Here is a 12,381-nt window from a genome sequence, read left to right as displayed (position 1 = left end):
TTGAAAGTTGGCATTGATCACCTACAGAATGTGTTAATAAAGCATGCACAGCTTAATCTGATAATCTCTTCATTGTTGTAGCTCCAGTGGTTAACATTCTGTTATTTGTTCCATTCATTGCACAGCTAGCACGGCTTGATAAAGATTGAGCGCTTGAATAAACGCTATACTTCAGGAGCCCCTTTTCTCAGTTCACATTTTCCGGAGTGTGTGCTTTCATTCCAATATTAGGATCGGTTAGGAGAGTCCATTTGAATCGAGATATACATCATTTTCATCTTTAAGTTTGTTCTTTCAGAATCTGCTCTTAATTAAAAATCCATGTTTGGCAACTTTTTGTTGGTGTTGCGATGCAGGATCACATATATGGTAGGTGTTCATGTCAATCACAAAATTATGTCTTTTCTATGTAAGTATTGTAATAAGTGATCAAGATTCATACTGACTGTACGGTTGAACATGCATTTGTGCTTGTTACCTGACATTGTTCTAACGAACGTCAGCCTTTGTTGTATTTTTCAGGCTCTCCCAGGAGCAATAGTGAGGCTGAGGCAGCAGGGTTGTGAGTACAAATTAAGATTTACATGTAACATCAAGAGTTCTGGTGAGTATTGACGAAAACTACTCCAAAAAGCCTGCACATGTCCTCATTTATTCCTACTTTTTTTCTTTAATGCCCTACTTTTTTCCTCTCATGTCCTACTTTTTCCTACTTTTTGAAAGATTTTGTTCCTACTTTATTCCTACTTTTTTACGTTATCCTGCTTGAAAGCCTGGAATTGTCTTTTAACAACTTTTGTAACAGATCAGTATACATGCACTGTAATATTAAATAGTAAATATGGAACAGTTTCTTTCGGAAGTTAACATGTGATGAACAAGTGATGTGTAATTAATACATTGTACATGTAGACCAGTTGGTTTGGTGACAGAGAGAGAGACCAAGAGAATAACAATCTACTGGAAATAGACCACAAGAGTTCAGTAATCATGTACTCATTGGTTACTTACAACCTTCATATCATTTCTTGGTATTAAAGAAAAATCATGTCGGTAACTCACATTACATTGTGGTAACTCACGTTACATGGTAACTCACGTTACAATTTTAAGACCTCTGTTATGAGAATTTGAAGCAAAGACTATAAGTCCCATCATATTTCTTGGATGTGTGCTGCATAGTCATTTGATAATCCAAAATACCATGTCTCAGTTGGGCATAGTAAAATTGCTAGGTTAAAAAGTTCATGTTTCGGTAACTCACGTTACAGCAGCTTCTCGAGCTATGTAAGAGCACGCTGGTGTCCGAAGTAATATCTTATATCGAGGTCTCCACTTTATTTACTGCTAGATTAATATATTTTTGATTTGTAAAACCAAACAAAGTTTGATTTGAGCCTCAAATATAAAAAATAATTGCAAAGAGCAACAAAAATGCATTTTTAGGGATTTTTAGGTCAAAAAATGCTTTCTGGTTTCAAAAGGTATGAAAATGCACAAAAGAGAACTTTTCTTAAATGTAAAGTTGGTTTCACACACTTCAAACTATGGCTAACAAAGTAAGATCATCAGTTGTCCTGAAATATGTGGGTAAAATTTTGGTGGTCATGTCGCACAACTCACGGAAATGCCCATATACATATGATATGAGTATGTATGTATACAAAAATATTATACATGTATATATATATATATATATATATATATATATATATGACATGTATTTGCGTTTAATGGACATGGAGAGCAAAATAACACCTGCAAGCATTGGAAAGTATACACCATTCTCCTTGGCAGCTATATTTTAGACGACTATTTTGTTTGAACGTGTGGAGGTGGGGAAGCAAAAAAAAAAACACACAAAAAAAAAACACTCATCTCTGCTCTAGACCCTCTACCCTACTCTCTACATACCCGTCGGAGTAGAGATCAGTGGAGTAAATGGGTGCAAGCAAGTCCAACCAATCAATGGCGTCAATAGCCTTGTGCAACCGTCCGTGGATGAGGGCTCTCTGGCCGCGAGAGGAACTCAACGCTTCGCTTCTCCCCCAACGTCGAGGCGCCAGGGGAAAGGGAATACACACTCACGGAAGCACTCATGATATCTTCAAGAACGAGGTCCTGAGAAATAGGGAGGCAGAACCGTTTGCCAACCTTAACCCCTTTCTATCATCCAGGTACATTCGGAGGTCCAATCTGCGCAAACCAGTGATTGAGGTTACGTAATGACAGTGCACTCCCGATACAACGAACATGGTTATAACGAAATGCCGGTTACAACGAAGTAAAAATTCTGACATTATCCGCTCTGTGTATCTTAATTGTGTATTTGTTCGGTTATAACGAGATTTCTTCGATATAACGGACGAAAACTGCCGGTCCCGAGGACTTCGTTATAACGGGAGTCCGCAGCACTCCTAATAAGTTCAATAACTTCCTTACTTGATACCTGATTGAAATAAAAAAATTGCACCGCTCTGACAGTATGATTTTACAGCTTCATTGTGTGGTGCATTAATTTGAGGAATAGTCAAGAGTACGTTCATTTTCCCTCTTTATTGTTCTTTCTCTTTCTGTCACACACCAGAAAGGTGAGACGACTCACCTCCCTGCACACACACACACACATGTAACACACACACAGACAAACACACACACACACACACACACACACACACGAGTTAACGTACATGTACTCTCTGTTTATCAATACGCGATACTCAAAATGTGTCTTGTTCTTCAGCTTTCTCAACATAAAACATCATGCCAACACAGCTAGCTTTCCAGGATTTGAAATACCAGAAAGACATCTCGCAAAGACAGACAATGAAAACACTTGCTAAACGGCGAGTTTGAGTTAAGAAATTAAGTCATTTAATACCTCGCCATTACTGTAACACTCGTTATTTGTACAATAGATCCACAGGACACATTGGCATACGTCTGTCAACCCAACCTTAGCGTGAACAACTGACAGACATAAACAAAACTGGTATATTTACATTTATATTTCCTTTTCCACTGTCTAGTGTGAGATACAGGACTGTCGATTTGACATAGCATTGATTAAAGTAGCATACATGTAATTTATTAAGACAGACTTAGCAGGAGCATAAATTTCGTTTGATTCTGTGTCGATAACAAACATGCGTTAATTGAAAATAAAATTTCATTTGAATTGGTCATTGAATTGAATTATAAGATTGTCACTTTGTGATGAAATCAGAAATCCTTGCTACATACTTCTCACCAAAGTAAGTCAAATGGAATAATTTTTATCTGCAAATTTACATTCTGAAAAGGAAAGAAAATGAGAAGGACAGCTGACAAGCTTGCAACTTTAGAACATACTGAAGTGAAGGCATGGAAGTGCGACAAGAAATGTTGAAATGACGTCATAAAAGAAACAAAAATAAAAACTGAAAATCAAAAGTTGTCACAAACTCGCAAATCATGCTCTAGCAGCAGTACTTTGGAGCTTAACTCTGTTGAATTCACTGTAATTCAATTCGGTGCTTTAACTCTATGAATGCCAGGGGATCTTACTGTAGTGCTTCATGGCAGGATCAGGCCTCATTGTAATGACCAAGATAGCAGACAGATGGCTTGTTTTTGAATACAAAGTGTACTGAGTATATGACACATCATTTACACTACCAACCATACTTTGAAATATACTTGACTTTCACTTGAGAGTAGCATTTATTCACTTCAATGTGTAATATGAGCAAGATCATGTAATGACATTTTTTGGGAAAAATTCTTCAACCTGTTTCTTTAAAATACCTTTGCCAGGTCAAAAAAAAAATGAACCATGAGGAGAAATTCTATCACACAGATTTTGCTACTTTTCTGAAAGCTTGAAAGTTTGCTTGAAGTCTGATGAGAGAAATACAGGCATGTGAGTTTGTTGAAGTATCAAGAACGTGAAGTGAATAACAAGAGAGGGCAAAATTCCATGACCATAATAATTGAAGGTTGTGCACTTGACATGAAAGTCATTATAATCATATTCTTTGAAATGGCTAAAGTGTACATTAATCATGTGCTAAGCTTGCAAGAACAACCATGGAACTGATTTACAGTTGATCTCAGGCTAAAAGCCTTGAAGTCCCTCATAATATATGCCTCTGTGGATTGGAAGTAAAATCTACAGTGTACATCGGCATTATGCATGAAGACATTACAGCCTTCTCCTGCGGCAGTGAACACCAACATAATTATTCCGCCATGAGTGTTTCTGACGGTGTCTATCAGACACTAGGTAAGCTCCTTGAAAGAGCTTCTGTGCTATTCAAATATGGCTGTAGGAAAAACGCATACCTGGTACATTGAAAACAAATGGGTGACAGACAAACAAATCTCTCTGACAGGTGTCTGAAAATAAAGTACAATTTTACAAAGGTTGCATCAGTGGTCAAATGACAATGTAATGAGCATCAATACATGCCCTTCATAATGCCTCAAACATACAAGAAAATGTTAATGGAGATACAGACGCCTAAAAAATAAAGATTAAAGACAGTCGAGAGACACAGTTTTCAACTGTGACTATAGAGTCAGTACATTGTACAAGAATTACAAATCAAAGTTCCTAAGGTACCACTTAAAAGGTAAAGATATGAAAACACCAAATTATTACTACATGTATCACATATTACTTATTTTAGCTGAGATACACAGCATATGACTGGTGGCACCAACATATTTGCTTATTATTTGACACATTCACAATGCAATGACATGAAACCTCTGGCAGATATAGACACAATGGACCAATGTCACAACCATTGTATTGTGTTCACACCTTAGCAAACTCTGCATTCATGCCAGCCTTACAAAAAACAAATACAGCTAGTTGGCAAATCTTCAAAATGAATTTGTGCAGACATGGACTTCACATTTACATATTTTTAATATGTAACATAGTGAGTTATCTCAATATAAAGAATAAACATAGAAAAAGACAGTAAATTATTGCTCACAGAAACATGATTACCTTGCACAAACAACCTCTATCTGTATGAAATAAAATAACAACATTGCATCCAATAGGTACAACCAACAGCAATCCCAGATATCATTTGGATTTCTATTGAGCATGATAAGGTATTCTGCACATTACTCACTTTTTTCTACCATATACAGTATCAAAAAAGTTCAAGTACATATGTCAGTCATGTGCCCAAAGGTCGTAAAAAGGTATTTCACTTCCTGACAAACTAGGCTTCTAGAAACAATCATGGAATGTTGCCAGTGAAACTTTACTTCTTTCTTGATTCAGTGGGAACTTGGTTAAAAAAAAGTCCTTCGTTAATTTCTACAGTATTCTATAACATCAGCAACCAACAGCAAATAGAGACAGAGGAAATTGCCTTTAATAGCAGGGCTGCAGAAAAGAGTTTCTACTGATACAAGGCAGGGCATGACACTACCGTTTTTTCCCTGGTGGCCCGTTCCGGACTTGAATCTTCTAATACCAAATGTTGGTCGCCCGAAAAAGAAATGTATTAACCCCAAATAAAAGGAAATATAACAATTCATTTTGAATCTTAGATGCCAGACCAGGACACCCAAAAATAAACTTTTGGAAAATTTGGTGGCCCAACATCAATTCTTAGTGGCCCGGGGTCACGGCACTACTGCTAATGTCAAGCCCTGCATAAGGTATTGCCTTACACCAGATGACTTTGCACAGTATCCACTGGGTACTCCAAATGGCCCATATAACCCAAGGCATGTGGTGACTGTTCCAATGCATTTTCTTGCATGCAGGTTGTGAGCTACGTGAAAAACCTTTGATGCATGCAAATCACCCGAACTTGTTTTTCCCAGAATGAACAGACATAACAACTTACTGTTTGGGGCAAAACACATGACTGATAAAGTATCAGTGGGAGTTCAATTCTCTGGACCTTGTAGAGTGTGTTAAAGTCCTTTGCAGAGCTCTGATAATAATAAGCTTATATTTCATGCAAGTGGGAAATCCATAAAAGAATACATGTACAACCAAATTATGAAGTCGATAACAAGCAAACATTCATAGTGTCAAATTGAACTTCTATTATTGATTTTGCGTCAAAGCCACCACTGGCGACACTTGTGACAACTTTGAGACAGTGGTTCCGAGTTCTTGGGGGATAAATCGTACAGCTGTGAGATGAGGCTGTCTCTTGACTGAGTAACGAGACCAAAAAACACACAACTCTCCTTGACCTCTTTGACCCCTCTGCCCCAGTCATCGTCAGCCCTCTTCCAAAACCGCTCCCTCCTCCCTCCCCTCTGGCTCTCATAGTACCTCCTGTGCCTTGTTGTGTCATGACTGCCTCCATGATACCTGGAGTGTCTGTAGTAGCCTCGGTCTTCTCTGGAGTGATACTCTGAATGGCGCCCAGAGCTGCGTTCTCGATGGTATTCACTCTCTCTTTCAGTTCTGCCCATGTATCTGTCTCTGTGATAACTTCTCTCTGAGTGATACTCTCCTTCACTCCTACCCTTGCTGCTTCGATCTTCTGTGGATGGGTACTGTGGATAATGCCCAGGGCGCTGTTCCTGATAGAATTCTCTCTCTCTTTCAGTTCTAGCCATGTATCTGTCACTGTAACCACTTTTCTCTGGGTTATAGTCGCTGTCATCTTTCCTCCTAGCACGAGAGGATGTGTGATGAAAAGCCCTGGTGTCTTCATGGCACCGCTTTAAGGGGTTTGCAGGAACATTTCTACCCCTTTTATCATTATCAGCAACGGTTGAGGTACGACTGGTGGGTCTTTCTCTATCATCAGTTGAATGTTTCATGGGCTCTCCTTCACTCAAACGTGATTCCTCATGGTCATCTCTCCTGTTGTGTATGTGTTTAGTACCTCTGGCAGTGTTCTGCTTTTCTTGTTGATGTAGTTCCTTTGGGCTACTGCTGTCTAGTGTTTCTTGACCAGATCCCTCCCTTCCTTGCTTCCCTGCATTTGTTTCTCGAGGTGCTGTTTTTGTTTTCCCCTTGTCATGCAATTGTGAGTCATGACTTTGCTCACGTGACAACTCTTTAGCAACGTAATGTCCCTTACTATCCATGTAATCCTCCCAACTATCAAACAGTGCATAGGCACCGTCACTGCCGGAATCTGAGTTGGAGGAGTGAGAATCAGACATTTCTTTTCGACTTGGCATGGAATCACAGCTTGCCTCAACATGTGGGGATGAAGCGCGTGATGACGTCGTTGAAGAATGGCTCCCGGAACTTCTGCTACTGCTGCTGCTCCTACTCGAAGAATCATCAGAGAATGAAGACCTTGATGAAGATCTTGAACTGCTTCTTGATGATGAAGAAGTGTCATCAGAACTCCTCTCAGATTTGTCACTATGACTTCTGGATGATTCCCTGCTGCGACTCCTAGATGAACGTCTGAGTCGCTTCTTGCTAACTGAACTTCTGTCACTTGACGAAGATAGTGACCTGTAATTCTCTCCCTTAGCCTGCCCCTCAATATGATCTGCCGTCAATTCGTTGTCCGAATCAGCTGCACCGTTTGAGCTGCATGACAAGTCTGAATCCATCTGGTCTGGCTCCAGTTTGGGTGGAGAAGCTGCAGAACCCCCTCTTAGTCGAAGAGGAGCATTGTAAAAGTGGGAACAGAAACATCCCATGCAGCGTAGACTTTCACCGATTTCTCCTACTTGAAACAGGTTGCTGATTATTGTGGGAGGTGTCCCCTTTTGATCACAATGGTAATTGTCATGTCTCCGATACCCTCCTGAACCCTGGCCATAATTACTGGCAAGACCTGTGAATTGAGAGGATTGATTCTGGGATCCATGACTACTTAGGGCTCCTCCTCTTCCTCCCCCACCCCCTCTTTTTCTGCCCTGGACATTTCCAGAAGCATCGTCGTCATCTTCACTGTCAGTGTCCCACTTGCTCTTCACCTTAATGATTTCATCCTTACACGAGCCTGAAGTAACATATTGTATTGGTGTCAGATCTTTCTTGGTGGGATGTTTCACTTCATTATCGGGAGGAACTGGAATTTCAGAAACCGCCACTGCTGTACCTTCTTTCGAAGTTTGTTTCTCAAGTGACGTTCCTCTGCTCCCACTGCTTTTCTTGTCTGCACTCTTTTCAGTAGTTTTGGAGTCTCTTTCCTCAGGCTTCTCTCTTTTCTTTGATTCTGTGGTGTCCTTTGACTTCACTTCCCCGTCTCTAGACTGCCCTCTTCTTTCATTGGATCTCTCTGTTTTGTGCCTTTCCTGATCTGATTTCTTCCTATCCCTATCCCTTTCATCTCTCACTTTGTCCCTGTCATTGGACATATCATCCAACGACCTTCGTCCTTCATCGAAGTCTCTACCTTTGCTATCATTTGATCTCCGCCTGTCCCTATCTTCAGATCTTCCACGATTCCTTTCGTCAGAATAACGTCTCTCTTTAGCACTTCCCCTGTTGGCTTCTCCCTTTGCCGCATCCCTGTCACGCTCTCGACTTTTACTCCTTTCACTGCCTATTGACCTCTTCCTTTCTGACTCTCTTCTGTCATCTGCTCTTGACTGCCGACGCCTCTCTGCTTGATCAACTGAAGAGCTCCTAGAATTTCTAGACCTTCTACTGACACCCCTCTCTTCCCGTGAACTCGGACGGCTGCTCTCACCGACGGGAGATGGACTACGCCTACTGTCCCTTCTCTTCCTGTCGCGTGGTGAATGTGATGCCTTTTTATCAGCAGATTGTGATCGGCTTCTACTTTTCTCTGATGATGCTGATCTCTCCTTAATTTCTGCTTTCTCTCTGGAATCTCTTCTGTGCTGTTTTTCAGATACCTCTGTCTCTCCTGAGTCCTTTGATGTTCTTTCAGACCTCGTCCGTCCTGGGGACACTGGTGGCATTTTGGAAGACTCATCCCGTTTCCTTTTTCTGTCCCTGGCCGGTGTTTCATGATTCGGGGACTCCTGCTCTTTAGATTTGGGAGATTTAGACCTAGACACCCTGGACCTTTTTTGTTTGCTTTCATGGATGCCATCCCTGCTTTTATGTACACTCTCTGATTCAACACCTTTGTTTGTCTTGTCAACCTTCCTAACCGGAGAAGATGATTTCGATCTTGATGAAACACTCCCAGATTTCCGCTTCTTTTTGTCCTCTGCTTTATCCTTCGGTGAATGCCTCTCTGTTGAGTGGTGTGACCTATCTGATTTGTTTTCCAAATGTTCACTCCTGCTGCCACTTCTCTTATATTCATGTTTCACTTCATCCTCTTTGGATTTGCTCTTCTTTTCTTTGTTTTTGGACTTGTCTTTGCCTGGTGAGAGTGATTGCTGATATTCTGTGATCTTGTCAACTTTACCATCCTGCTTCTCTGACCCGGAATCAGAAGAATGCTTGGAATGCTTGGAATGTTTTTTCTTCTGCCCTTTGAGTGATTTAGTTTCGGGATCTGGTGATGACTTTCTTTTGGAGTGCTCTTGCAGACTCAGTGCATACATATCACTGGATTTGGAACGCTTCTTGCCTAGTTTGACTTCACTCATACTATATTCTTGGATCTTTTCATATGATACGTCTTGGTTACCTGAAGAAACAGATCTTGATCTTCTCTTAGATTTTTCACTAATTGGTGATGACTGTTCAGCCCTCTTTGACTTCCGTTTCCCCTCTTTGCTGTGCTTAACCTTTTGGGGTGACATAGAACTATCAGAGGGTGGTGACAGTGATTCATCTGTTAAATCTCTTGATTTATGTTTTTCTCTTCTTTTCTGTGTTCTTGTGTCCACAGATGTTTTTCTCTCAAGAGACTCTGAGCTTTCACCAGATGCAACAGATACAGAAGGAGACCTTGCCTGTTTCTTCTTTTTCTTGTTCTTTTTCTTTTTCTTGTGACCTTTTCGTTTTACTGACACCTCTTCTGCATCAGTGTCTTGTCCAGAGGATGTTTCTGAGGCACTTTCGTTTCTCTTCTTCAAGCTCTTCAAATTTTTCTTGACCTTTTTCTTGGTCTGTTTAGAATGTTTTGTCTTTTTTCGCTTGGGAGATGGCGAGAGTGATTCAGATGTTTCGTTTGAGTTTGAAGATGAGGACACATCCGTGTCCTTTGCTTTCCTCCTTTTCTCTACTGACGCATCTTTGGTTGACCCTTTTTTCTTCTGATGCTTCTTGTTTGCACTTTTGGCATTTTCAGGGGAAGACGAGGAGCCACTTGAAAACGTATCTGACTCATCTCTGTTTCTCTTGGAGTTATGTTTGTTCAGAGATCTCTTTTCTCTGCCTTTCCTCTTTTTCGACTCTTTTGTACTGACCTTCTCGTCATCCGTTGATGACATCGTGGAAGAATCAGACACACTTCTGCGGACAAGGTCAGCTCTCCTGGTCTTGCTACGGCTTTTCCTCACTGGCGAAGCGGTCTCCTGCCTTGAACGCTTCCTACTAGCCACTCTCGTCTTCTCCGTCCTCTTTAGCTCTTCAGACTTACTGACTTTGCTGGACTTGGGGGTCTTTTTGTCCTGCTGCTCAGGACTTGCATATGAGGAAGCACTGTCAGAGTCACTGGACTCAGTTCTTGACACTTCCTTTTTCCTGGGTGCAACTTTACCACGTGGAGAAACACTTTCAACCTGCTTCTTCCTCTTCTTTGTCTTCTTTTTCTCTTTTCGAATTTTTTTGTCTCCTTTTCCATCTACCTCTTTCATGCCCTTGCTCTTCTTTTTCTTCTTCTTTGCCAATGCCTTACCATCATCAGCATCTAACATATCTCGGAGTTGCTTAGCAGACATATGCTCCTCTGGGGATTCCTCAGAAGAGCTTGAAACCTCAACATCATCATTATCATCATCCTCATCATCACTTTGTGCTTTCTTCTAGTCAAATGTTTCCATGTAGGTGAGAAAAATTTCAATCAAATGGTATGACAAGTCACGACAGTGGCAAAAAATGAATACAAATACACAATTAACAAGATTCATTTTTATGCAGAATATCATATCAGAGAAGGTAGAAAACATAGAAAGTGATGGAAAGATTCATTGCACCCATGTTTGAAAGGGATGGACAGACCAAAAAACATTGCAAGAAAAAAAGTTTGGATTAAAATAAGAAAAAAATACATCAAAGAATCATACTTACAGGAAGGCAATTGCCCATGAATCAGACATGCAACAGGTTGATCATTTGCATTTTGTTGGTGATGTCCACACAGATCAAATGGAGGTTGTTGTTGTTACAGTATGGTCAGGAGGCGGCAGAGGGCAGGATGTTTCAGATGCCAAATGTCGTTGGAGTTCACAACGCGCAGAAAAGGAACAAGGAAACCATCTTTCAGTAAAAGTTTTACATTGTATCATCCACTTAAGATTTTTTTGTTGTTAAATAAAAAAAAAATACACATGAATGATTGACAAATCTTCCTTACACAAGATGATAGGACTTGACATTAGCGATAGCCTGCCTGGTGGCCAAGGGCCAGTAAAAAATGGTGAACGGCCACCAAATTCCCCAAAAAGGCTATGCTTTGGCCTGATTGGGCAGCTAGAATTCCCAATGAATATAAATGTGTCCTATCATTTCAAGCCACTATGTTTCTTTTTTAGGGGGACCAAAATTATAGAGAATAATTATACTGCCTTCCAGTGACATGCAAAAAAGACTTTGTGGTTGGTACACAGAACACAATTTACAGAATCACTTTGGGTTTTTGGAAAAATATTGGAATCACAGATGATGTGTCTATTTCGCCCCCCCCCCCCCCCCCCCCAATCATGTCCATGAGAAAGGAAAAACTAAAAGCAATGCTGAAAGTTTTTGGACACCAAAAGATACTTGAGGAAAACATCTTTAGGTATGGAACATTAAAAGAATGCAGTACAGAGAGCTGGCTGCATATTACCTTAGATCAACAGACAGAGAGATAATATGTAGATCTAGAATATATGAGGGACAGAATAAAATAGAATGAAAAGTTTGAAAGAGAGAGACAAATCATATGCAAAAAAAAACTAGAAATGTCGCTACGGCGACTGGTATGCCTCCGCCATAATGCATGGTTCTCCTAATAGGTGTATAGTACAATGTCTTGACAATGTGTGATGACAGTTTCACACAATTTTATTGGCAAAATATTAAAATAACAGGTTTGCCACAAATGTGCTGAATGTTGTATCACCCCTAAATGTAATATCAACGCTAAATGTAATATCGACCCTAAATGTAATACACCTTAACCCTAAATGTAATAACAACCCTAAATGTAATACATTTTAACGCTAAATGTAATAATCGAGTCAACCCTAAATGTAATACATTTTAACCCTAAATGTAATAACCGGAGACAACCCTAAATGTAATACATGTCAACCCTAAATGCAATATCGACCCTAAATGTAATACATGTCAACCCTAAATGTAAT

At 40.2% G+C, this 12,381-nt stretch overlaps 1 protein-coding gene across 2 annotated transcripts in view; it reads right to left on the bottom strand.

The window, feature by feature from the left end:
• Positions 1–2,851: 2,851 nt before the first annotated feature.
• Positions 2,852–12,381, bottom strand: part of LOC140244648 (uncharacterized) — a 29,139-nt gene continuing 19,609 nt past the window's right edge. The window contains exon 8 of one of the 2 annotated variants that reach the window (XM_072324268.1): positions 2,852–10,836. In XM_072324268.1, coding sequence (XP_072180369.1) covers positions 6,079–10,836 — 4,758 coding nt within the window. In that variant the 3' untranslated portion in view covers positions 2,852–6,078. The remainder of the gene's footprint in view (positions 10,837–12,381) is intronic. The other variant, XM_072324269.1, reaches the window with a different exon arrangement.

Source organism: Diadema setosum, chromosome 21 (assembly GCF_964275005.1).
Source record: "Diadema setosum chromosome 21, eeDiaSeto1, whole genome shotgun sequence".
NCBI lineage: Eukaryota > Metazoa > Echinodermata > Echinoidea > Diadematoida > Diadematidae > Diadema > Diadema setosum.
The sequence above is the reverse complement of the archived record's forward strand: the minus strand, read 5'-3'. Positions and strand labels throughout refer to the sequence as shown.